This window comes from Lasioglossum baleicum, chromosome 3 (assembly GCF_051020765.1).
Source record: "Lasioglossum baleicum chromosome 3, iyLasBale1, whole genome shotgun sequence".
Taxonomy (NCBI): domain Eukaryota; kingdom Metazoa; phylum Arthropoda; class Insecta; order Hymenoptera; family Halictidae; genus Lasioglossum; species Lasioglossum baleicum.
In genome coordinates this window covers 13,943,916-13,970,136 of record NC_134931.1, presented here as the reverse complement: position 1 = coordinate 13,970,136, position 26,221 = coordinate 13,943,916, and the positions used below count along the sequence as shown (strand labels likewise).

Here is a 26,221-nt window from a genome sequence, read left to right as displayed (position 1 = left end):
CTCTGTAAGGCTAGAAGAATTAGTTTAGTAAATGACGTCTAAGAAACATGCTGAAAAAATGCATTTGGTCGAAATTGTGAAAAACAATAGTAAGAATTGATTTTTTATGACTTTTTTAGCTGGGCCAATAACGAAAATTTAAATGATGTGTTTGGTCAACTTGTATAAATTATATACGCTCCGAAAATTTCATTGAATTTTTTAATTGGTTAGCGAGTTATAAACGATCAAAAGTGGTAAAAAAGCCAAAAATCTTGAAAAATTGTAATTTTTACCACTCTTGATCGTTTATAACTAGTAAACCAGTTAACCAATTTCAATGAAATTTTCGGAGCGTATATATACAAGTTGACCAAACACATCTTTTTTCGTTATTGGCCCAGCTAAAAAGGTCGTAAAAATCAATTTTCGCTATTGTTTTTCACAATTCCGACCAAACGCATTTTTCACCATATTTTTTAGACGTAATTTATTGAATAATTCTTCTAGCCTTACAGAGAAATTGAAGTCATTTGGCCCCCCCATAAAAAAGTTATTCTGATTTAAAATGTGTGTGATCAGTTTTGCTCCTATCATCGGTGTGTTCTTTAATTACCATTTTGTTGATGACAAGTAAGTGTCCGGTGATTTATGGACGGCAGTATATGTGGTACCATAAACGGTGTTTTTCAGAAATGGTTGTCATGTACTTCTGGTTGAAGATATTTAGGTCAATTTTTCACATAATTTTATACATAAAAGAATTGTTGAATTTTTCAACCGTTCGAATTTGTGTAACCCTCTGAAGTTTCAGAAGTATATTTTCGAAATACTGTATTTTCGATAGAATAGAAAAAATTGGAGTACCCTCTTAAATGAATTTCCTTCAATTCGTTTCTGTGTACAAATGAACCTCTCGAACCGCTAAAACGGCAGTTGTGGACCAGTGTGCGCCGGTCCAGAAGAGAAGAAACGATCCACGTGATGGAGGAGGAAGCATCGAGAGGAGAAATGAGATGCGCATAGAAAGGTGCAGAGAAGAAAACCGAGGTACCGGCAAACGGGACGTTTCAATGTACGCTGAGCGCTGGTCCGGAGCGCAGGCGATCGACAAACAACCGTTTCCGTTTGCGTTTGCGATCTTCGGTATCAGTGGAAAAAAATAAACGAATAAACTCCTTTGTTAATCACGGGTTACCAGTGCGACAATTCACGTGGACGATACCAATTTCATTCGGATCGAAAAGCGAAGATGGCCCGACACATTAGGCCATTCTTCTTCCTGCTTCTGGCTGTTCAAATGGAACTATTCTTCCCTTGGGAGCAAGGTACTGTTGGACATACTTGATCCATTTTAAAATTTAATTAACCAATTCATTTTGATTTAACGTTTGGTCATTTCTGCGATTATTGAAATTTTATTGTATGATTTACGCGTTGTCTATTGTGTTACCAAGGCTTGCGATTATTGAAATTGTAAAGATGCATTGATCAGAGTTTTAGTCAATAAATTTAGTAACAATACGTTCTTGTTATTTTTATTAAATAATTTAACATATTTGCATTTAGTGCTTCTTCGGTCTAGTGTTAAATAATCGTTAAGCCTCGTGAGGCGGCTGCTTTCGATGATTTAATGCCAGCCATGGGCTAGATCCATTCAAATGTTTATGCATCCACTTTTTCCTTGCATATTTTCGAACCTACTTTTCTTGACATCAACATTGATCTTTTTCTTGGACCTAATCTAAATAGATAATGATTTGAATTCTCCGGTAGAAAATTAAAATTTGGATAGAACGTATATCGAACTCTGGGTCAAAACGGACACAAGTCTCTAGATTCGAGGGTGAAGCTTCGATCTTAAGGTCTCATTGATTGGTTTTATTGTTCGCCGTTTAAATGTTCGACGCAGAAAGATAATGAATGGAATATGTATTAGAGTCGTTTGGTTTCTCGGAATCGGCAATTGCTGATCACGCAGTCTTAGTAGGTGTAGATCCGAGCAGAACTCTCTAGATGAGTGATTTGATAAGTAAGGTTGATTAGTTTCAGTAAATGATGCAGAACGTTTTATATTATTGCTCATGGTTAATCGTGCACGCATTTAAACAATTTTTATACAGTTTAATTCTTGTGAAATTTGGACAGTTTTGTATGTGAACTTTAATATTAGAAGGTTCTACGAATTTCCAGTGCAACAAAGGTGCACGAATGCACATGTCATTCTTATCACTGAACAAATGACGGTTTTCCCTAGAACTACTTGACATGTATACTTTCTACTGATTTATTGTGGTTTCTATCCAAACACTGTTTGCAGAATCACTGCTGCAAATATACAAGCATCCTCGTTAACGCAAACCTAACTTAATTAAGAAATAATAACCGTGATCCTTTCCCATTAATTTAATTCCAGTTTCTAAGATTACATTTTTATCGTTGTATTATTTGATATAAATTTAAATATGATTTCTACGTTTATGACTATCACTAGAAGTATGTACAATGAAAATAGAACATCATGAAGAAAGAATAGGCTGCAGATGATTAATGAAACTTCATAGAATCTTTATTATATTCCGCGTCCCTTCTTCTCTTCCATACTTTATATAGAAATATTTCATGAACACTATTAATCCGATTGAAATCGTTTAATCACACAATAGTATTACTCATCATTGCTCTGTTGAAATATAGATGGGAGTACTTCTACGAAAAATTGTTTAGTAAGTTGTTTACTAACAATAATACTTGAATAGCTCTTATTCATGCATATTAATATTGATATTAATATTAAATAATATTAATTTGAAAAATTATGCTCGTCTTCTTAATGATTCTCGTTCGTATACGTCTTATTGTATAACAATAAATTAGGGAATATCGTACTGGATGACAGTACAAAATTATATTTTGTAAAATATACTTTCGTTACCCGATAATTGTAAAACTGGAGAGATTAGAATTAATTTTACTAAATAGATTCGGTCGGAAGCTATTCTTCTTATCATTGAAATCGTTACGACGAGAGGAAGGACTCAACGTAGTCAGGGGTTTGTAAAAATGTCACGCAAATAAGAGATAACTTCGTCAGAAGTTTGCCGTTGTTCACGAACCCAGGATTAATTTGTTGTATTCCTGCTCTATTTCCTCTCTTGCAATACGCTGCCCGAAATTATCATAAAGCCACCTGATTTTTTGGTGAAATCTTATAATTATGTCATAGTAATAAGAAGCTGATGCACGATAGCATTTTAGGATTAATAAAAGAAATCATTTACATGATTACATTCATTGATACATTATTTATTTACAGAAAAACGTGAAGTGTTATATAGTTTAACGGAAAACGAACTGCGAAGTTTCCATAAAGCCGCACGTTTTTTAAGTAGATAACATCGAGATTATCGAAAATTTCTTCTATATTTACAAATTAATACTTAGTATAATTGCCATTTCTTCGAATAACGTCGAAAATTTCTGCTTCGATGGATGTCCACGCTTCACTCACCGCTATCCATAAATCATATACCATATACTTTTCTTGCAAGTATTCCCCAAAGATTCTCAATTGGGTTTAAATCTGGCGAACAAGCTGGCCATGTCAGAATCCTCATATTTTTGTTGTCTAACCACTCCTTTGTTTGTCTTGATACATGAATTGAGGCGTTATCACGCTGGAAATTAAATTGTCGGTCTCAATTTCTTCTGTAAATGGTATTATGACATAATTATAAGATTTCACCAAAAAATCAGGTGGCTTTATGGTAATTTCGGACAGTGTAGTAATTTCAAAATTATGACATGAGAAATTATAGGTACCTACAAACTAAAAATCAAATTATACAATAAAATCTAGGGTAAAGGTACCAGTTACCGTGCCCCACCCCCGGTTATCGGACACAAAACAAACTTTTTGGGAATTAATAAAAATAACATGAAGTATGTAAATACCTAGTATTACTTGATTTCGCAGGATCCTTTTTCGCCGATGCAAGGATGGAAGCGCAATTCGAGAAGTGCTGTGGTCTGGGCACTTCGTGGGCAATGGAAGGGCTCGGCTGTGAAAAGTTTACAGGCCCGGTATCTGGGGTGCCTACAGTGGAGCAAGGTCTTTGCTTGGAAGCTGTAGACATTTGCTGTGTGAAAGCGTATCATGAACAACAATGCAAGAAAGGGAAGTCGGATGCACGTGCTGGTTTAGCATGTGTCTCCGGTGCCAAAAAGAGACGCACCGGACCCGGCGATTATCATCGCGACTGTTGCGAAGCATGCAAATTAGGTAAACATCATTTAATACGGCGTTTTACAGATGTTCTATAAATTGCTCTAAATCATAATCATTCGTGTAAGTATTAATAGTCTTTTTGTTAAGGCAATATTATTCCTCTTCTTACCGCGATCATTTGATTTTAGGCATTTTAACGGGATCCAGAGGCTCTAAATCGTAATCATTATCGTATAATTATTCAGTTTTTTTTGTTAAGACAATATATTATCGGTCTTCTTACCGCCATCACTTATATAATTATTAACGGTCTTCTTGTTAGGGCGACATTATTGCTCTTGTCAACGTAACCATTTGATTGTAGGCATTTTAACGGGATCTATGGGCCAAGGGTGCTCTTTCCAAAGATTTTCCTTCGGAATTCCATGGGATCCAGCGTTTTTGGAGTGCTGCCACGAGGCCTCACCAAGTACATCAACAACATTTACTTCGGATTCTACGAATTTAAGTTCAACGAGCGAGAATACTGAAACGTCTCCTTCTTCTTCGTCGCCTTCGTCGCCTTCGTCATCTTCCACTCAGTCCACAGAATTTTCTCCGTCGATTCCCACGCCGCGTAAGAACAATTACTATTCGGTTTTTGGATTATTTAAATTTAAGATATAGTTTATTGGTTCAATATAATCCATGTTCAAAACAATATCCATGGTTCAAAGTAACTTGTGCATTAAATGATTAATTTAATGGAAGTATTATTTTTGTAAATCGTTTACAGCTATGGACGACATCTGTCAACTTATGAAAGGAATGTTGTGCTCTGATATTTGCATTCCCACGCCTGGATCCTATTACTGCAAGTGCAGGGAGGGTTTCACTTTATTGGAAGACCAGAAAACTTGCAGACAAGACCTGCCATCGGACAGGTACAATTCTACTTGTTCCTACACTGCGAACTTTTATGCAACATAAACGTTGTCTTGATTAATTGCAAGATACAGGAGCTGCATAGAGATTGATTTATTTTCTTCATCGTTTGAATCAATTTCAATCGATTTCTGTCACAAATGCATAAAATTCCATTACTTATTAACCCTCAGAGAGAGAGAACACTACTCAGGTCGATTCTCGGACAGTCGTTTATCAATAATGTTTTTAAAGATACTTTATCTAGACTCATTGATCTCTCGTTGCACTCAATTAAACAGCCTTCAATTTAAATTAACCGCAAGTACAGCCGAGCAACTAGACGATGCCTTCGAAATGTTGGGTCAAAATGGACCCGCCATATCGGAAAACTATTATTATTATTATCACTAGACTACGGATCTTTATGTATTTATGACTAATGAAAATTTTCAGAAAAGGCTATCATATAAAATTCGATAGAATTTTGCACAATGTTTATTTGTTTTAGATCTACAAAGGCTGTTCACATTAAAAATAGGATTTCATTTCATTCCATTTTCTTAAAGTTTGTCTACAAAAATTGGAGAACGCATAAACATCCGCAGTCTAATTATTACTAAAACAATACCTACGGAAAGCAATAATTATTTAATAATGGTGAAGAATATAATCTAATTTAGATGCAAAACAAGCAACCCGTGCGAGCAGCGATGCACAGACAACGGAGTCGCAGTGACTTGCAGCTGCGATCCCGGTTATGTTTTGGCGAACGATAATCATTCGTGCATTCCCAAGTCAGCCCAGCAGAAGAACACCGCTGCAACAGATCAGACCACCGACTATTCACCTATGTGTCCAACGGGTTATCGGTATAACGCTACCAATCAGGTCTGCGACGGTAAGTGATCAATTAGGTTTACCAAGCAAGGATTACAAATTCTTTAGGGTATCCATACAGAAGTGTCTACTTGCTGCAAAAATGTTGCCTGCCTATCCAAAGTGTTTTCGTCTAGAGCTAGTGCTAGAAAAAGGATCAACTTTCGTCTACTCGGTATTTTTTCTTTTCCTGGTATAGTAAAGCCTTCATCTAAGAAGTGATGTCGCACAGATAGCAGAACTACACGATCTAAGAACCAGCACGGACCCGACGGTTTTTCGTAGATCAAGGCTTGACTGTATCTGTGTTTGCAATGTATGATCTTGTTCTCTGAGAAAAGTATTTGGTTGGCAAGAAAGTAATTTCGGTATTTTAAAGTGAAATAGAGCTTAATTTTTTTTATTCAAGCGATGGATTATCAATAAAATATTTTCTTATTTATTCTTTTTGGCAAAAGATCATCGAACGAAAGGAAAATATCTGATTCGTTAAAGTTCATTGCTTGAATAAAAAAAATTGGGCTCTATTTCACTTTAAAATACCGAAATTACTTTCTTGCCAATCCAATATTTTTAATATTTCAAAAACTTCTCGTCCGCGAACAGCCAACAAATCAAACTTTGTATATTACGTATGCCTTTTTATATTACGATGAGATTTCTAAAGTGTAATCGTAAAATAATTGATGATAAATTTCGTCTTCAAGTATCCACAATTAATTATATGGATGAAAGCTATGCAACTCAGAAGAAATCGTTCATTTTAGCTATTCAATGCTGCTGTGCCCCCTTAAACTACAGTGTGACCAAAAATCGCGGCATTTATAGTAGATGCTACATGAAACAAGCTTCCTTCTTCAACGACGTATCATCTTGCATTGCAATTCTGTTATGTCAATGTTGCTTTTTGTTCGCATTGTGTACCCTACTGCTTAGACGTGAACGAGTGTATTGAAAAAGGACTGTGTCCTGGCCAGTGTGAGAACACTATAGGATCTTACGTATGCGTGTCGAAAGATGTGCTCAACAATGTACCTTACGAGGACTGTCCACCTGGATATCAATGGGAACCTCTCACAGGCCTTTGCACAGGTATGGCAACTCCCACATTCTTGAATAATACATGATCAACCCATAGAATTAGTACTTCGTCAACTAACAAATTTCAAGGAATTTTTCTGATGGAATAATTTTAAAAGTATTTCATACTTTATCCCTTTGCACTCCTTTGTCGAATGTGACTCGATATCGGAGAAAGGAAAATGTAAATGAAACGTGTTTTTATTAAAAGTATAAGTTCCACAAATATAAATTACAACAAAGCTCGAGAGCTATATCTAAAATAAGTAGGAGTCAAGGAACTGTCCTGCGAAGTAAATTTTAAATGAAACACTTAAAATAGTAGGGAGTTGTTGGCAACAAATTTGAGAAATAATTCGGAGTGCAAAAGGTACACTTCGATGTGTTGATAACAGCTTTGTCGCATCTAAAATTAATTACTGTCTTCCAGACATCGATGAATGCGTTGTACTGTCAGAACCATGTCCAGCTGAAAGAAGTTTTTGTGTGAACACACAAGGTAGTTTCAGTTGTGTGGAAATGAAGGGAACAAAATCTTGTCCTGCCGGGTTTAAGTTCGATAAATCATTACAACAGTGCAAAGGTACGAATTTTCGAACAGTTGATGTAAAGGGAGGAGTTTCAACATGTATCTCGCGAGCCACAGGTGGCTCCTTCCCCGCTTAGGTACTTCCCCCACTCTTAGACTTCATCGTTCCCGTAGAACAGGCGTGGGCAATTTTGCCTTAATTGAGGCAAAACTGTCCCCACCGTAGCGCCCACTGTCCCCCACCAGCATCCGTCGTTACTATGTAGGAAGGACGCGTTTCGCTTGTCGCAAGCAGTGCGCAGGCCTCGTGCATCGGAGCCACGAGGAGCGCCACCGAAAGGAAGCTTGGTGGGGGAAGCAGGCGTTTGAGGGGCTCCACCCGTGCCCACGCCTGCCGTAGAACTTCGCCCCTGTTCCCCTACTCTACGGTTGTACGTAGTAGTGGGGAGGGGTTTGACTAATGGTGGGGACTACGCGGCTCTCGGAGGGGAACAAGTTGGAACTCCCTATGTAAAATTACAAAAACTAAATGAGCTTTTGTTTCTTTTACATAGATGTGGACGAATGTGCAGAGGGTATTGATAGTTGCCTCGACGACAGTGAGGAATGCAGGAATACCGAAGGAGCCTATGAATGTAACATAAAATGTAGAAAAGGTTTTACTTATAGCAATAATCTGGGCGTTTGCATCGGTAAATATTGTTCCATTTGTTTTACATATTTTATAGGCGTAAATTTAACTGAAAGTAGGTTATTGATCTTGCTTTCTCCTGTAGGCATATGCATGCTTAAGTGTTCATCTTCTACGTTTAATTACCTAACCGAATAATTATAATCGTCAAGTTTCATTTGAATGTTCATGCACGAGTTCTATAGATTGATCCAGCACGTATTGTTTCCTGCATGTGAGTAAGAATATTTATAATCTATAATCTGCTATACAAAAACAATTTTGCACTGAAAAATATATTCCCAATTTAACACGTTGCATACAGTTCACTACCCAAATTTTTTAATACCGTAGTGAATTAGATAATAGTATAACATAAAATTCGTGCAGCACATTAAACAAGTGTTAAAAGTAATGCTAACAATGTGTACTGATTTGTATCACTGTTATTAATTAAATGAATAGTAATACTGATTAGCGGACATTATTATAGATATTATTCGTTAGTATTTAATATTTTACGTTCCCAGACGTGGATGAATGTGTCGATTCGAATAATCCCTGCCCCGAGTTGAATACTATCTGCAGAAACACAATAGGAAGTTACGAATGCACACCGCAAGACAGTTCTTTGCCACGATACTCCTTTGATCAAAAGGCAGAGCAGCCGCTCTGCTTTGCGGGATACAAGCCAGCAGATAATCCCAAAGAAGCTTGCATTGATGTCGACGAATGCAAAGAACAATTACACTCCTGCGAAGCAAATGAACAGTGTGTCAACGAAATTGGTAGTTACAGGTATGCTTCTCTTTTAACCCTTTGACTACTGTTAGCGGCTAAAGGCGCTTAAAAATATTGCTTTTACAGTACTGTAGGCGCCTATGGGCGCCCTGGAAATTTTATCGATTATTATTCCGGCAAATCTTATTTTAGTCAGACATAAATAAATGTTAATTCAGCAGTGATATAGTGACTCGGATTAATAAAGACAGTCTTCTTCTACGTTTAGAAAGAGAAACCGCGCGCGGCCGACTCTCCGCGTCTCTTTCTTTCCCATACGCTGTCTTTCCTTGCGCCCGAAACTTTCATCGTCAATTAAACCACTACATACAGTTGAAATTATATCATATTTGGTCTTATTTTAATCAGAAAAATGCCACAAATATATTGGTGAAAGTCTCATAAAAAAATAAGTAATAATAACAATTTTTTTATATTGATATTATGTACATTGTGAGGACGCGCGGGCCTCCGCGTCGCATTAGTAGTGGTTCACACAGATATACCCGAGCCGAGATCAGATTACAACAGTGGACGGGATATTTGTTTTGCATTCATCGTGTCGACCTTTTTGCGACTACATATAGAGGATTTACTGTACAAAGATTTAATCAATGGACCATCTATTATATTATTCAAATGAAATCTATCAGGTGCGAATCATTGGACGACGAGGATGCGAGTTCCGATCAAAACGTGGAAGACACTAATTTCTCATACAGTAGACAGTACGAACATCAGATCGGTGCTCCTCGAAAATCAATACTTCCAGTTGTGAATCGAACCGTGGATTGCCAATCAGGATTCATATTTGATCCACACAGTCTGGACTGTATAGGTGAAGACGACCATTAACACGTTTTTAGAGAAACGTTGAACATATTTTATAAATTTTCTTTTCCAGATATCGACGAGTGTAGCAATGGATTGTCAAATTGTGGAATCGGAGAACAATGTGAAAATTACGAGGGAGGATACAGATGTTCTCCAGTGTGTTCTCCTGGCTTTCAGCTACGCAACAACACAGATCGATTCAGTAGGATAGACGTATTCTGTGATGATATAAACGAATGTACACTTGGAATACATACCTGCAACCTAACCAGTCATGATTGCGTTAATACAAACGGTTCCTATTTTTGTAATGCGATAACTAAGACGACAACGACCAGAACGTTTGTATATAGTACGAGAAGTATGAAAATACAGGTAAATGGGCACCTTTAGTCCAAAGTAATTTTGGTAATCAGTAGACTATCTTAGTAGATCTTATTGTTAGTAGATGAAATTCAAACTTGTAGCAAAATTTTGAAAATTCTAGATGTCAATATCTGACCTATTTCTCATCTACTAAAATTGTTCAAGGAAGAAATAACAGTCTATCAGGTTTCGATTTCTTGAAATCGACGCAGACAATTTTTATTTTGCATAATGATCGTGGCAGTCACAGAGTTAATGGGTGTTCCTCTAATTTTACCCTTAAGGGGATAGACTCGCTTCCAGGATTGCAAGAGTGCGGCTTCTTATTTCTTGATAATGCAAACATGGGGTTTTTCAATAGTCAAAAGCGCTAGATAAAAGATTAGGTTTACGAGGCGTAATTTGCATTATTCGGCAGCAGGTAGTTGCCGCAGCTTTTGAAAAATAATTACATGCTTCCGAATAATGCAAATTACGCCTCGTAAACGTAAAAATAGGATATTTTGATAACGACTGCTGCCTAGATTGATCTCGACGGAAAACCCCGTATTTGCACCATCGAGAAATGAGAAGGCGCATCCTGCACCATGCAATTCTGGAAACGTGTCTATCGCCTTAACTCTTTGCACTCCTTCGTCGAGTGTGACTCGACATCGAAGAAAGGAAAATGTATTTGGTTTTTCCTTTCTTTATTTAGGTCGTACTTTTTACTGAAAAACAAATATAAATTAGAACAAAGTTTGAGAGCTATAGTTAATATAATTGGTAAAGAAAATTGTTTAAAATAAGTAGGAGTCAAGGAACTGTCCCTTGAAGTAACTTTCAAATGAAACACTTAAAATAGTAGGGAGTTATTGGCAACAAATTTGAAAAATAATTCGGAGCACAAAGGGTTCGGTGAAGTCTAGAAAATTGTGTGTTTGCAGGACACAGATCCCTTTTCGTACCAGAAGGCCTGCGAGAATGGGTACGCAAGGGACTCTAGAACAGGTGATTGCACTGATATCGACGAATGCAAGCAAGGTCCAGGTTGTCGGGACCACGAGCAGTGCCACAACACAGCTGGTGACTACGAATGTTCGCCACTGTGCACCAGTGGCTGGTATTTTAGCCCACAGACGAAAGGTTGTCAGGACGTAGACGAATGCCTTCTAGGTAGGCACGATTGTCCTCAAGGAACTCATATTTGCGTCAACACAAACGGTTCTTTCTTCTGCGATCTGATACGTCCTTGTAGCAGCGGCTTCAAGCGCGCTGTCAATGGCAGTTGCGTCGATGTCGACGAATGCCTGGAAAATCAGCACACTTGTCGGCTAGAGCTGCACCAGTATTGCGTGAATAAGAACGGCAGCTTCGAGTGCTTAACGAGACTGCCGTCTTGTCAGTCGGGATACGAATATTCTCTGGCTACCAGACGTTGCGAGGACATCGACGAATGTAGCACTGGCCAGTACAAGTGTGACTCTAGATTTTCTGAGAGGTGCATCAATCTGCTCGGCACCTACAGGTATGTTACATCAGTAGACTGTGGATCTTTATGCAAAATAAAAATGTTCATCAGCGATTGTGGGCAGTAGAAGTTAAATAAAAATTTCTTTCATACCCTAATAGTTTTCTATACCTGGAAACAACATAACGCTATTTTTCAATTTTTATAATGTTTCACTGTTTCATTTTCCACCTAGCACACTTCTTCAGAAATGCATAACGATCCGCAGTCTACAGTTACGCAGATAATTGATCACACGCACTTTAAATCAGAATAACTTTTCTATGACTTAAATTTCTCTGTAAAGCTAGAAGGATTAGTTTAGTAAATGACGTCTAATAAATATGTTGAACATATGCATTCGATCGGAGTTGTTAAAAAGCAATAGTAGAAGTTGATTTTTACAATCTTTTTAGCTGGGCCGATAACGAAAATTTAAATGATGTGTTTTGTAAACTCGTATGAATTATATACATTCTGAAAATTTCATTGAAATTGAATAATTGGTTTGCGAATTATAAACGGCAAAAAGTGGTGAAAATTGCAATTTTTCATGATTTTCTGTCTACAATGCCGTTTTAACCACTTTTGATCGTTCATAATTCGTAAACCAATTAACCAATTTCAATGAAATTTTCAGAACGTGTGTACATAATTCATACGAGTTTACAAAACACATTTTTTAAACTTTCGTTATCGGCACAGCTAAAGAAGTTGTATAAATCTCTTCTCAATCTTTTTCAACATATTTATTGGACATATTTATTAATTCTTCTAGCATCACTGAGAAATTGAAGTCGTTTGAAAAAAGTTATTCTGATTTCAAGTGTGCGTGATCAATAGGCAGCGTATCTTTATGAAGAAATTGGTTGGGCGAAATATAAAACAGTACAAGATTTTAGAAATTTGAGAATATTGTAATGTTGTTTTTAAAGTGAAACACAATCATTTAGGTATGGAATCAGCTTTTATTTTATTCCTGCTTCCCACAATTAATGTAGACCATTATTATTTTCCATAAAGATCCGCAGTCTAGTGATCAATTGTGCGCGTAACTGCATACATCAGCTAACACAGAAGATTCATCCGAAAAATCACTTTATTATTTTATCTGTTTAATTTGTTCAGATGCGAAAGGCCTCCACCACCTAGCCAGCGTCAACGTCAAAGGCCAGCATGTCCTGCGGGATTTAGATACAATCCTCGATTGAGAAAATGTGCAGGTATTTGTCTGAAATTTTCGAAGTTTCAAGTATGATCGTGACATTATTGGTATAATGTTCATTTTGCACTCTTTCGAACTGTAAGTGTAGAGAAAAAGTTTAAAATCGAACGTCGTGGAGGAGCAACTATAGTTAGTAACATTAATAAACTAATCCGTAATAATCTATAACGTTTTTTCAGGATGAAAACATTATAACAGGAGTTTGCAATCCTCCATGTATTTACGAACGTAATATACTGTGTTTTATGACCGCTTGTCGCGTTTATGTGCATGTAACAGATTCGTTCCTGTTTACGTGTTCGTGCTGTGTCACTTGTGCTATGTTTTTCTATTGCATTCAGGGTAATGTTGTTTATCCTTTCTGTCTGTGATTGAACTTGCACTATGTATGTTGTAAAGTTATTTATTATATGCGATGTCACTGCACATTAATTAACATAACACTTTTATTCTGACCCTTTTAGTGAAGCAGCAGTTTTAACATCGAATTATTCGTTTGAACAACAAAATATAATAATGACTAGACCGCGGATGTTTATGCAATTTGCAATTTTCGTAAACGAGTTTTAAGAAAATCGAATCAAATCAGATCTTATTTTCTGTGGTAGTAGTCTTTTCAGATTAGAAATAAATTCAAAACGTACTAAATTCTGTCGAATTTTATACCCTAGCATTTTTTGAAAATTTTTAGAAGCAAATCCTTTATACCAATTTCGTAAATATAACCAGACTGCGGATGATCATTATTCTTCATGCTATTTGCAGATCATCAAACAAAAGAATAGACTGAAAAATAAAATACGCAGTCTACAGACGATGTTTAATCAAAACGAGCATGCGATACAAGATTAATTATTAACATTTTACTAAAACAAACAGTTCTAATTTCGAACGTGTAAGACTGGTGATCCCTTGTAATTAGATAATTTTTATTTAATAGATGTGGACGAGTGTGCCGAAAGTTCGGACATCTGCAAAGGTGAGCTCTGCTACAATCAACCAGGTAGCTACACCTGCGCGAAACCTCCGATGCCAATGACGAAGAGACCGCCCACGACCACGACACCATTACCGCCATCAGCGAATCAAAAATGCCCTGACGGCAGTAGATTCGTGAGGAATCGCGGCTGCATTGACATTGACGAATGTCGCGAGATAGAGGACGCGTGTAGTAGTAACGAAGACTGCGTTAATACAATGGGAAGCTACGCTTGCAATTGCAAAATTGGTTTCAGACGTGACAATCTGACTCAGGCTTGCGTGGACATTAACGAGTGTCAAACGCAGGTAAAGTCTCAAATTCTTATATCGGATCAGTTCAATTAAAATTTTAATATATTCTCCTTAGATTGGGGTTCTTTATGCGAAATGCAAATTGTCTGTTATTTCTTCACGTAATGATTTTAATAGATGAAAAAATTATACAGTGATTCCCGTTAATAAACGGACGCTCTCACAAAAAACGATAACTTTTTAAATATCGTGCTATACGAGTTTGAACTTTTTCGAGAAGTTAGAGCAATTAGTTTACTACATGTTGTGAAAAGAAATTTTGTTAAAAAATTGCAATTGGTTGGAATTGTATAGAAAATAGCAAAAGTTGCATTTTACAACTTTTTTACGTGGGCCTATATTGAAAATTTAAAAAATACGTTTTGTAGATCTGTGTCAATTATACGTATCCGGAAAATTTCATCAAAATCGGTAGATGCGGAAGAAAGATGCAAAAATCCTTAGATTTATTTCAGTTAAAGACTGAAAATCGTGAAAAACTGCAATTCTCACCATCTTTAAACATTTGGTGAAGTTTACAGAATATGTTTAATTGATACACATCTACGAAACGTGTTTTCTAAGTTTTCCATACAAGCCCACATAAAAAAGTTGCGAAATACAACTTTTAGTATTTTCTCCGTAATTCCAATAACTTGAGATTTTTATCAAAAATTTATTCACGTTGCGCAGCAAACCAATTGTTCTAACTTCCCAAAACATTACAAATCGTATGGTCGAATATTACGAATGTTATTGTCTTTTTAAGAGTGTCCATTTTTATCAAAAATTTTTGTCACGTTGCGTAGCAAACCAATTGTTCTAACTTCCCAAAAAATTACAAACCGTATGGTCCAATATTAAAAATGTTATCGTCTTTTTAAGGGAGTTACTGTATACTGACATCTCTAATGTTTACATTTTTTAAGGGGGTAGACTCGTTTCTAGAATTGCAAGGGTGCGGTATGCGCCTTCTCGTTTCTCGATAATGCAAAGATGGAGTTTTTCAGTAGTCAAAAGTGCTAGATAAAAGATTGATCTACACCGTCGTCTATGTTTACGTTTACGAAGCGTAATTTGCATTATTTGGCAGCATCTACCTGTCGCAACTCAAAATAGCTACATTCGCAGCTTTATGCTTCCGAATAATGCAAATTAAATTAACAATGCAAATTACGCCTCGTAAACTGAAAAATCAGAGTTTTGAGGGCGATTGCGGGTTAGATTGATCTTTTATCTAGCGCTTTTGACTACTGAAAACCCCCATCTTTGCATTATCGAGAAATGAGAAGGTGCATCCCGCACCCTTGCAATTCTGGAAAAACGAGTCTACGCCTTTAACACTAAACCTAGCACTGCCGGTCAACTGGCCAGTTTTATATTTTTTATTTTACAATTATTGAAATTATGAAGTTGCTTACATATCGTGATAAAAATTGCACGGAATTTAAGTAAACAGAGCCTTATCATTTTTATGAGCTAAAACATATTAATCGCTTTTAGTGCTCGATAGGTTTAGTGTTAAAATGCATAAAGATTCGCAGTCTAATTCTCCTATGTAATTGGTATAACCGCAATATGTATAATTTGATCACAGGAGGACAGTTGCCTGCCGACGCAGAGATGCGACAACACAATAGGTAGCTACTCTTGTACAAGATTCTTACCATGCGGGACAGGGTACACATTAAACGCTGCCACGGAGATCTGCGAGGATGACGATGAATGTATCCTTGGTACTCATGATTGCGGAGGGGGCTACCATTGCAGGAATACTCTTGGTTCGTATCGATGCGATCGAAATCCACGAGTTCCGAACGCACAGTCTCGAATCGGAGTGCCGACCACCACGGTGGCAACAACAACCACCACAACGACGACCACTGCAGCATCAAAGGTGACGCCATTAAATCCCCCAGGACGAACTTGTCCTCGAGGATTTAGGCTCGAGTCGGGAAACAAATGCGTAGACATAGACGAGTGCCAGGAAAATAACGATCTCTGCCGCAAAAACGTCCAACTTTGCGTCAACACGATCGGATCCTACAGGTACGTTGAATCTTTAAAGAAATATCACATACTTTCACTTTGACATAGGACATAGGACATAGGAGATCGGTTAAATTGTATTAATTTATTTTCATGACTTTTTACCACGCTTATATTAGCTTGCCAAGTTGTTGTTGTAGGCGTCAAATCTTGTAATCGAATTTTAAACCACTTCCCGATGAGGTAGAGACTTGAAACTTTAAACATAGCTCAGAACTGGATGACAATGCAATATTAAAAAACAAATTTAAAAAAAAAAACTGTGCGTCTAGGAGAAAAAAAACGTTTATATTAACCGTCACACAGTAATTTATCCAGATATCTAAGATTTGCTTTTACCATTTGTATTCGAATTTTAGATGTACATCAAGAGTGATATGCAGCAACGGATACACTTTGGACCCTATTTTCGGAAGCCATTGCGTGGACATAAACGAATGCGAGGATGGTAGTCACGAATGTTCTTCCAGTCAAACCTGTGAGAACAGAATGGGCGGTTATGTTTGCAAGTGTCCACCAGGACACGTTAACGGTCCAAATAACGACTGCGTTGATATCGACGAGTGCAGTCTCTACGGTAATATTTGCGGATCAAACAGTCATTGCGAGAATACGGTCGGCTCTTATCGTTGCGTTTGCCGAGATGGCTTCCAAATTGTTGATGGCTTCAATGGAGTTTGCGAGGTAAGCTGCAAGATCGTTTAATTTCATATGCAGTAAAATTTCTAAGACAACTTTGGTACTCCTGCAACATGGCGGAAGTTGCGGCGATTGAAAGACTTCCGCCATCGACCTTTTCGTAATCTTCATAGCATACCAGAATTTTAAAATTCCATTCCTTTGAATAATATAGAGTATTGTATTGTATTGTTTTTATTTCGAGTCTGCTTTTTTTTCTATTGCGGCCCTCGAATTAATTTTTAATACATAGTGAGGCCCTTGGTGGTGAAAGAGTTTGACATGCCTGGTGTAGAATAAACGTGATAGATGATTGTATATTTTTGCTAAAAATTGTAGGATATCGACGAATGTCAACGAAGTCCAGGATTGTGTCAGCACAAATGCATCAACGTATGGGGCACGTACAGATGTGCCTGTGAGCCTGGATTCAGACTAAATTCTGACAATCGGTCCTGCTCGGACATCAACGAGTGCGCAGAGTTTAAAAACAATCATTTGTGCATTGGAATTTGCGAAAACACGCCAGGAAGTTACGCTTGCAAATGTCCGAAAGGCTACAGGCTTGGATACGACGAGCGGAGCTGTGAGGGTGAGTTTTCTTTTTATTCCTTAAACATGCTATTTCATTGTTGCTTACACGTACTGCAAGAGTACTACGAGAAACTACAATTTATCTTTTGGTTATTCGAAACTAAAGTCACTTTTCGCTCTTGCGATTAAATGAAAATATTTTGCATCCTCTTAATTGCGCGAGAAGTAGTTAATTCAAGTGCACCGTTGTCACATAGATAAGCGACTGAAGAGTAAGGTGAATCACGGACTGTTTTAGCGATTTATCAAAGCGCCGTTTACCTCCGTCATTTCTGCAATTATGCAGTATAATTTGTTCTTGACCCAGTTGCCAGATCTGGGCCACTAGTTGAATCTGAAATGATACCTTTGTATGTGCTCTTGGATTAAACATGACCGCAATACACGGATGCAGTTGCAAACAGATTAATTTGCCATCGATTTGATTTTACTGCTATTTATTCGGTCCCTTAACATTTTTAAAAATATATTTCATACATTTATTAATATATTGATAAATAAAATATCTCTAATAAAATATCGAATAATAAATAAAATATTATTTCTATAGATATCGATGAATGCAGAACAGGACAGGTCTGCAGGGGATCGGATGAGATTTGTCACAATACCAGAGGCAGTTATCGATGCAACAGGATAAACTGTCCTGCAGGATATCATCAGGATGCTAGCAGGAGAAAGTAAGCGTTTCTTCTTATCAGAAATCCCGAGATTGGATTGAATTTATAAATGAATTGCACAAAATATGTAATTTCAGCCGATGCGTGCGAAGAGCACCTTGCCATCCCGGCGACTTAGCCTGTATCAAAGCACCATCACATTATTCGTACAACTTCATCACTCTCGTGAGCATGTTGCCAATTGCATCGAATAGATCGGAGGAGTTGTTCAAGATGAAAGGATTCCCTCTGCCGAGTTCCACGTTGCAGTTTAGCATGGCGTTCGTGGAGGCTCGTGCACCACCTGCAGTGCAACGTGCAACAGAGTCCTGTTTCGCGTTGAGAAGGACTGCGCCAAATAATGTTGTTTTACTAATGACGCAAAGTATACCGGGTCCTCAGGATATCGAGCTCGATATCACCATGGAGGTGTACTATGGCTCACTATACGCAGGATGTGTAGTGGCGAAAGTTCTGATTTTTGTTTCTGAATACGAATTCTGAGGAAGTTTTCAGACTAGACTATACCATGAAATTTGAATAATTAATCTATACTGGGACCAAAGTATTTTTGCCAATTTTATGAATTCTCTGAATAATATAACTCTATTTACACTGTAATTATAATTAATCAGTATCAAGCAATTTGTTTAGGTTTTCAAACACAAATATTAGCAATCAATGTTACTTCTTAATACAGTAAATCCTCTATCGACGCAAAAGCCTCGGGGAGGTTCGTTTGCATCGATCGTAGAGGGACACTATTTTTTGAGCTTCAAAGGCCGAGCCGAACGTCTTTACGTTCTTTAACCGCGCTAAAAAAGAGACCGCGCGCGGTCGAAGCGACTGCGACTCTCCGCGTCTCTTTCTTTCCCATACGCTGTCCTTCCTTGCGCCCGAAACGTTCATCGTCAATTAATCGCACGGGCCTTAAACTATGCCGACGACTGCGACTCTCCGCGACGCATTAGTAGTGGTTCACACCGATATACCTGAGCCGAGATGAGATCACTACAGTGGAGGGGATATTTTTTTGCGTCCATCGTGTAGCACCTTTTTGCGTCGATAGAGGATTTACTGTATATCCTCTTTTTAAGCCTTATCTTCCAAAAAATGTACCAGACAAAGACACATTTGCTAATTTCGAAAATTTTATGAATTACTCTGATGAAACTTTGTCTTCTAACATATAATAGCAGTTAGTTACAGGATATTGAGATGCTACTTATGTACTTTTAAAGATACTACATTTTATGATTGACCTCACATTACGTTTCTGTTTTATGTACAAAGAAGACTAGCCTAAGTAATGTTTAAACATACGTAGCTCTTATAAACGTTATAGTTACCAAAACTGTTCAAATGTTTCAGAAACAGATGTAAAAAGGAAGAGTAAATTGTAACAAATGGAGCAAGAATTTTATAATGTATTTGTAGGTAAATAAGTAGTTTTATATGTACATTGGGTATATATATATCTAAGTGTATACACATGAAAGAAACGAAATAAAATCACATTAATCCTGTTGAATGAACTTTTCCAGATATATATAATTGCATTTCGTAAATGTGTATCTTATGAAAACCGCAGATCTAGAAAACGTTTCGCCACCGAAACATTCATTTTTACCATTATCCGCATTAATCGTTAACAATAATAACATATATGTCTATGTACACAGGAAACTTTCAACAAACGTACCATATTTAATGTATAAATTTTCATAGACGGGTAGCAAAATGGTCAACGTGATTACTCGGTAATTTGCGATCGAATGATGTATACTTAACGGAATAAATAAATAGGAACCCTTAAAAGAACAAAGTTTCTATTGAAGAACATTTTACATTATATATGGTAGATTCTAAAGATTCTGTGTGCACACATAAAATAGGAGCATCGTGTATGTATATTCTTCGTCGCATAACTGATCATTTGATTCACTTCGCATAAAATCGATAAATTAACGATTCTGAGATCCTTAACATCAATTGCTTTAATCACACAGCGTACAGTTGTCTCGGAAAACAAGGTAACTATTCTAAGGAATCGAAGATGCCACTGAAAATTTGAGAGAATTGATTAAAATATTGTTCACTTATTTCCCGGGACATCTGCGTGTGGAATACGCGTTACAATAATTATATAATATGTCGAACGAAAATAAAATATAATCAGCAGTATATAGTTTAAATCACTTCAGGCAGATATAGATATAGCGTTCGCTGGAAAGTAAGTTGCCTTATTTGTAAGGGGATACATGGGTTACCTTCACTGGCATTTTACTAAATATAATTACATTACAAGAATCGATAAAATTATCGTGAGCTACCGATCGCATCAATAGCGTTGCTAATGTATATCACAACAAGTCATCGAATAACTTATAGTGATAATTAGACTGCGGAAGTTTATGCGATTCGCAATTTTTCGAGATATTATTTTCTGTCGAAGGATATTTTCTGGCATTTTTTGAAAATCTTCAGAAGCCATAGATGCATAAAAAGATCCGCAGTCTAGTGACAATAGAAAGAACCCTGCAATCGAGACAGAAACTTGTGCTTCCCTAAGGTTCGATTAAGATAGCGGTGAACCGAGATCTGTTTTAATATCAACTTCTAAGTCGCTGACATAGATGGTTTCCATCCTACAATATAATACATTATAGGAATTATCCACACTGCTTGAATTTTCGTTAGATGACAAACGTAATTGAACGTTTCTAATGAGAGAATTTATGCATACTTTTCATCAGAAATAATGCAACATGTTTGTAATATTACATGCTCTTTTAAATATTTATATGTATGTATATGTAAGTACATCTCACAAAATTTCCTGTAGTCAACGAATAATATTCGGGCGATTGAATTTTCCTTTTTATTGAGATCAAATCATTAAGTACGCTACGTTTCATACATACCCAGACATAATGTCTTCGACAAACAAATATCGGTTATATAAAATACTCGATTTCGATGACAGCGTCTGCTGTGAATCTTTACAAATTATTGCCGACGACAATGCTAATAATGATAATAATAAAGACGAGTGTGCTTGCAATAAAAATCCTAATAGCAACGTTGCTAATAATAATAAATAATGTTTATCTAATTAACAGCCTGGATATAGCAACAACAGGCTACTGCGGCGTGAACCGATGGCAGTGGTACCTTTTTCGCCTCTTATCTTATTAAAGCGAAAAACGAGAGTGACTAGGATTACTAAGGATCATTAGACCTTCAGTTAAGCATGCGAGAATAACTGAAACCTTCGTATGGATCTACTTTCAGCAATGTTAACGAAAGCATTGATAATATTCTCTCTTGTAAGCTACATAGTCATTTAGATTTGATACAATTTATCTCGTATATTTTCTGAGATTATTACTTTTAGATGATTATATTTTCGTAAGCTTCGAAAATCAATCCGAGATAGCACACGACGTCTTAGAGACGTCCATTTTACGTCTATTTTAGGTCTGGAAGTCTTACGTCCTAACAAGACGTCTTTAAGAGCATAAACAGTGTGGTTTTTATATATAGCCATAATCTAGCAGTAAGTATATTAGCATTGGTATTATTTGTTCGAGTTAGTGTTTTTGCTTACGATTCAATTTTTATTGCGATTTTAATTGTAATTGTTATTTTTATTACACTTTTTATGCCAATTCCACATGCGTTTTTCTGATAAAGCTTGGTTTAACTTTAAACTCGTTTTTGTCAAAATCTGTTTTTACTCTTCTCTTCTTTTAATTTAATTAACATTTATGGATCTTTAAGACTTCTTAGGGACGTCTTAAAAGAACGTTTTCTAGATGTTGAACAGATGTTTTAAGGACGTCTTTAAGACGTACCGATTTCTAACACACAAGACATTCAGGAGATTCGGGACATCTTTAAGATGTCTTTGTGCTATCTGGGATCTAGCATTTCATTTGAATTCCCTGCGAACGCATCGCGCAAAGAGTCAAATTTAAACTAAATGGTAAGTCATATCAAAAATATTCGACAACATTGTATCCTACGTAGTGCCATCCACTAAAAATTTTCAACATTCTTCCATACAAAGTGCAATCTATTAATTTATCGTCCTTTCTAATCCTTATATTAACGAAATTTTAATGTCTATACTTATAATAATAACTTTGTTACATGTTTTCAATTTTTGTATATATATTTCCAACGCAAGGTTTTAGTTTTCGAAAATATAATAATTTTTCAAGTATAAAGAACGTAAGTATCGGTAATGATAAAACAAAGTAAATGGAAATGTAATGAGTTTGAAACATTTACAATACTTTTCGTAATCATAGATGAGTCGTGTGTCTTTAATACGAACGATTAATAAATAAGCGATCAAAATATTTGGCACCAAATTTTAGAAAATAGAGATCTGCCTTGTATATTTAAAGATATTGTAATATTATTTCGGTAAATGCTATGTGGAAGCATTTTTAGTGGGTACATGATATACATATATCGTAGATTGCAAAAGGGCGTTCCTGTTCTCGAAAATAGATGACTTCTTTTTTATCATGGTTAACCTTGGATAATTATACGCCACGATCACTCACATAGAAGCAACTGTATGTGCGATATATTGTTTGCAAGCCAATTTAAATTGGTCCGCGTAATGTTACATTTCGTTGCTACTGTACGTCAAAACGATGCACGTATATTTTCCGAATAATTTATAATGAGGCCGTTGGCGGGTAATTGCTAGCCTCAGATTGCTTTTGTCACGATCAATTTCTTTTTCGCGTTCTTCTTTCTCAAGAAATAAAACCTGTCCAAATCAGATTGTTCCGAAATCTAGATTTATATTACACTCAGGCTCCTGATCAATATAGGCACTTAGATTACGAGTGTTTTGGCATCCTGTAAAAATCATTTGTAGCACATCTTATTTGTATCCTTCGTTTTTTTTTTCATGAAAAATTTCTTTTTTTTAGAACACACTTTAAACTTTTTTTTGTCGTTTAAATACGTTTTTTTTATTACAAAGTATTTTAATGCTACGACTGAATATCAGAATAAGTTTCCATTGCTTCAACTTTTTTATTTTTGTTTTTCGTTTGGTACGATCTGTCACCATGCTTGATCTATAGTATCATTTATTATTATTGTATAATAACAATATATTGATCCAGAGCGCTAATTTAACAGCCCTGGTCTGACTTCTTACAACGGTAAGAATATTTGCACTATTATACTTATAAAATGCGCTTAGGGGCTTACTGATTGGTAAAGATATCTTCGAAGCATACTAACTCATTCTCGTTACCATAATAATTATATATTAAGATGGATATACGATGGTCAAATGTTAACACACAAATGGCATATTTGTTAATTGCTGAACACGAATGTAGTTTGGACAAAGTTCCGAAGTAAAATTTCATTTTCGTCAACTGTTCCAAAATGATAATAAACAACTACATCGAGACCAAATAAAAATTACGCTCAAAGATCAATTTTTAAAAAAAGAAGAAGAAGAATCGTTCAAAAAAATGATTACAAATCAAAATGTAATTTTCTGTGTAAATTAATGTTTTTTGCTCTCATAAATATAATTGTTTAATTTGTGTATTAACATTTATAGTAGCTGTTATGCGTATGAATATGCATAACTATGTGATATAAAAATGTCACGAATTTGTTTAAATTAGTGTAATAGTAACAAGTGTATACACAGTAATAGACCTATTACCGAGTTAGAATTTCAAACTACTGTGCATATACCATTAACGACAGACTTAGCCGTAAATATAACTTTTAACCAAACATAAACAATATAATTGTTCGAAATGGAAGCCTGAACAGATTCGTTTACAGACGATTACTGTAAAAGTCTGTACTAGTATACTTGTAACTAAAAAGTCAACCACACCTTTAATATTTATCAATTTATCTACGTCTTGTTTTTTTTTTCTTATAACATAATGTATCACAACTTTGTTATATTTTGTAAAAGAAACAATTGTATGCAAAATTTAAATATGGCTTAACTTCTATTTCCATACATTCATCCAACGATTTCGTTTAGCTGCACTCGGAGCAATTGAAAATTAAAACTCCAATTGAAACGATTAGAACATAATGTGTGAACTGACAATTTTTTAAAAACTTATATCAAACAGGTTGATAAAAGATAGTAAAAAAAAAGAATTTCTGAAACAGTGCTAAAGTTATACTTTTTTATAATTTTTTTATTTTCAGTATTTCGATTTCATATACCATGTACTATTTTATGCTACCAATTTTATCATACAAAAATATTTACTACAATGCAAAATTAATATTATTTATCATCTTATCAATATTGCATAATAAAATATGTTTTGAGGGTAATCTTGTATATACATTGTTCAGCAATCATTAAATGCTTTTAATATTACACGTTTTTTTTTAATCCAAACATAATTGTCGCATAAATTCGCGTCCTTATCAAATGCAAAAATTCAAACTAAAAATTTTCCCAACGTGATGAACACACGCAGATTTTATAACAGCACAATGTAGAAATAATTATAATTCTCGTAAAAAGTAAATTAATATAAATTAAACTTTAAAGTTTTACTCGTACACGAGTAGAACAATACTCTAAAAGAACTATACAATAATGTATAAAATATACATATAAAAACATTTATGTAATAAATACTTAACAATGAACATAAGATACATACGAAAAATTAGTAACAAAATAGGGTCATGTTCAAATTCAACAAATTCGTTCTAGTATTTTCCAAAAATTGTAACATTAAATATTGCATGAGTGCAGCTAATAGAAAAGACATAAATGGTGGTACCGAATGGATTCCAATCATTCGACAAATCTTGTGGTTCCCAATGCATATTTAATGGTCAAGCGATCGTATTATTATGCAATTCTGCAAATTCCCTGGAGAGTTTGCACACATAATATAAACGTTCGTAGAGATCATTTGTGCAGCCGAAATCTCGTATGTCGCTTAACCAGTAAGAGGACGTTTGTCTACTAGTGTCGATATAGGTAATTAAGTAGCCTCTGCTAGGCGATTCTTGTGAGACCACTAACTTGGTATGGTCCTCGAAGAAGTTCACTTGTAAAAGAGGGACTGTTAGTTCCATCACTATAGTCTTGTCCGTTCTCAGCCATTTTCGCATTCGTGGGATGCAAACATTCTTCGACTGTTTTGGAGCACTTCGATATTCCTTGATCTCACCCCCTTGAACAATATTGATAAACAATTTCATAGAATTAATTAGTTAAACACATCCACCTCCTAACATCGTTCGCTACACTGAAACATTACCATCGCAATTATTGTTAGTACAGGGTTTATAAAAAGTAATCGTTATTCGTCGTTGGGGTGAATCTACACCTCTGAATCAGTGGACATTTGTAAAAGAAACCTCGACCACAGTCAAAATAGCACTGCGGTTGTCACCTCGGTTTTTCGTGAATCTTTAAGGTTGGATTTAGGTGGGGAAATGTTGCGTTTGTTAATTTGTCGGGGGTGTGTCGGGAAGACTTTAGGTTGAGAAGCGGGAAACTGTCACAGACATTCCGTTTGGTATTGTCTTAGGTCGTCAATAACGAGATTCATGAGGGTAGTCCGCTCGTCGCTTCGATGGGTCCGTCGCACGTGTTGTCCATCTGTCGGGGTTGAAGATTCGCAAGCGTTTTTTGCATGCTATAACGTCTTTACAGGTATATCGTCCAATCCGCTTGAGAAACGGTGAGAGGTATCGTAAAATTTTATAATACATAAATTGAAATTTATGATCCGAATGGGCAGGGAGACGATGGCGTTGTACGGGCCTAGCGACGAATGTCCCTTTAAATTTCGTTTGCTCGAGGCAGGCACACGATTATGTTCTGTGTCATCGACGCGGTCGCGTGGACTGTAGTACATAGCAAGCTTTTGTCTATACGTATAACTCCACGCAATCAAATTTTGCAAGAACTTTAACAGCTTATAACTCAATAACTATCTGTTTACGATATGTGGCTTCTTT

The 26,221-nt window shown here is 36.1% G+C and overlaps 2 protein-coding genes across 3 annotated transcripts in view; one reads left to right on the top strand and one right to left on the bottom strand.

Moving 5' to 3' along the window:
• Window positions 1-571: 571 nt before the first annotated feature.
• LOC143207096 (uncharacterized) lies at window positions 572-18,818 on the top strand. The gene is made up of 19 exons (XM_076420162.1): window positions 572-1,307; window positions 3,956-4,261; window positions 4,572-4,823; window positions 4,983-5,130; window positions 5,794-6,011; window positions 6,926-7,081; window positions 7,500-7,652; window positions 8,153-8,290; window positions 8,799-9,066; window positions 9,702-9,886; window positions 9,953-10,257; window positions 11,175-11,755; window positions 12,866-12,960; window positions 13,903-14,249; window positions 15,832-16,283; window positions 16,643-16,967; window positions 17,301-17,553; window positions 18,106-18,235; window positions 18,313-18,818. The coding sequence occupies exons 1-19, from the start codon at window positions 1,232-1,234 to the stop codon at window positions 18,716-18,718; spliced, it is 4,794 nt and encodes a 1,597-aa protein (XP_076276277.1). The 5' UTR covers window positions 572-1,231; the 3' UTR covers window positions 18,719-18,818.
• A 198-nt stretch (window positions 18,819-19,016) lies between these two features.
• Window positions 19,017-26,221, bottom strand: part of LOC143207101 (serine/threonine-protein kinase PLK1) — a 47,274-nt gene continuing 40,069 nt past the window's right edge. For both annotated transcript variants that reach the window (XM_076420187.1, XM_076420188.1), the window contains exon 8: window positions 19,017-25,428. In XM_076420187.1, the coding sequence (XP_076276302.1) occupies window positions 25,085-25,428 (344 nt within the window). In that variant the 3' untranslated portion in view covers window positions 19,017-25,084. The remainder of the gene's footprint in view (window positions 25,429-26,221) is intronic.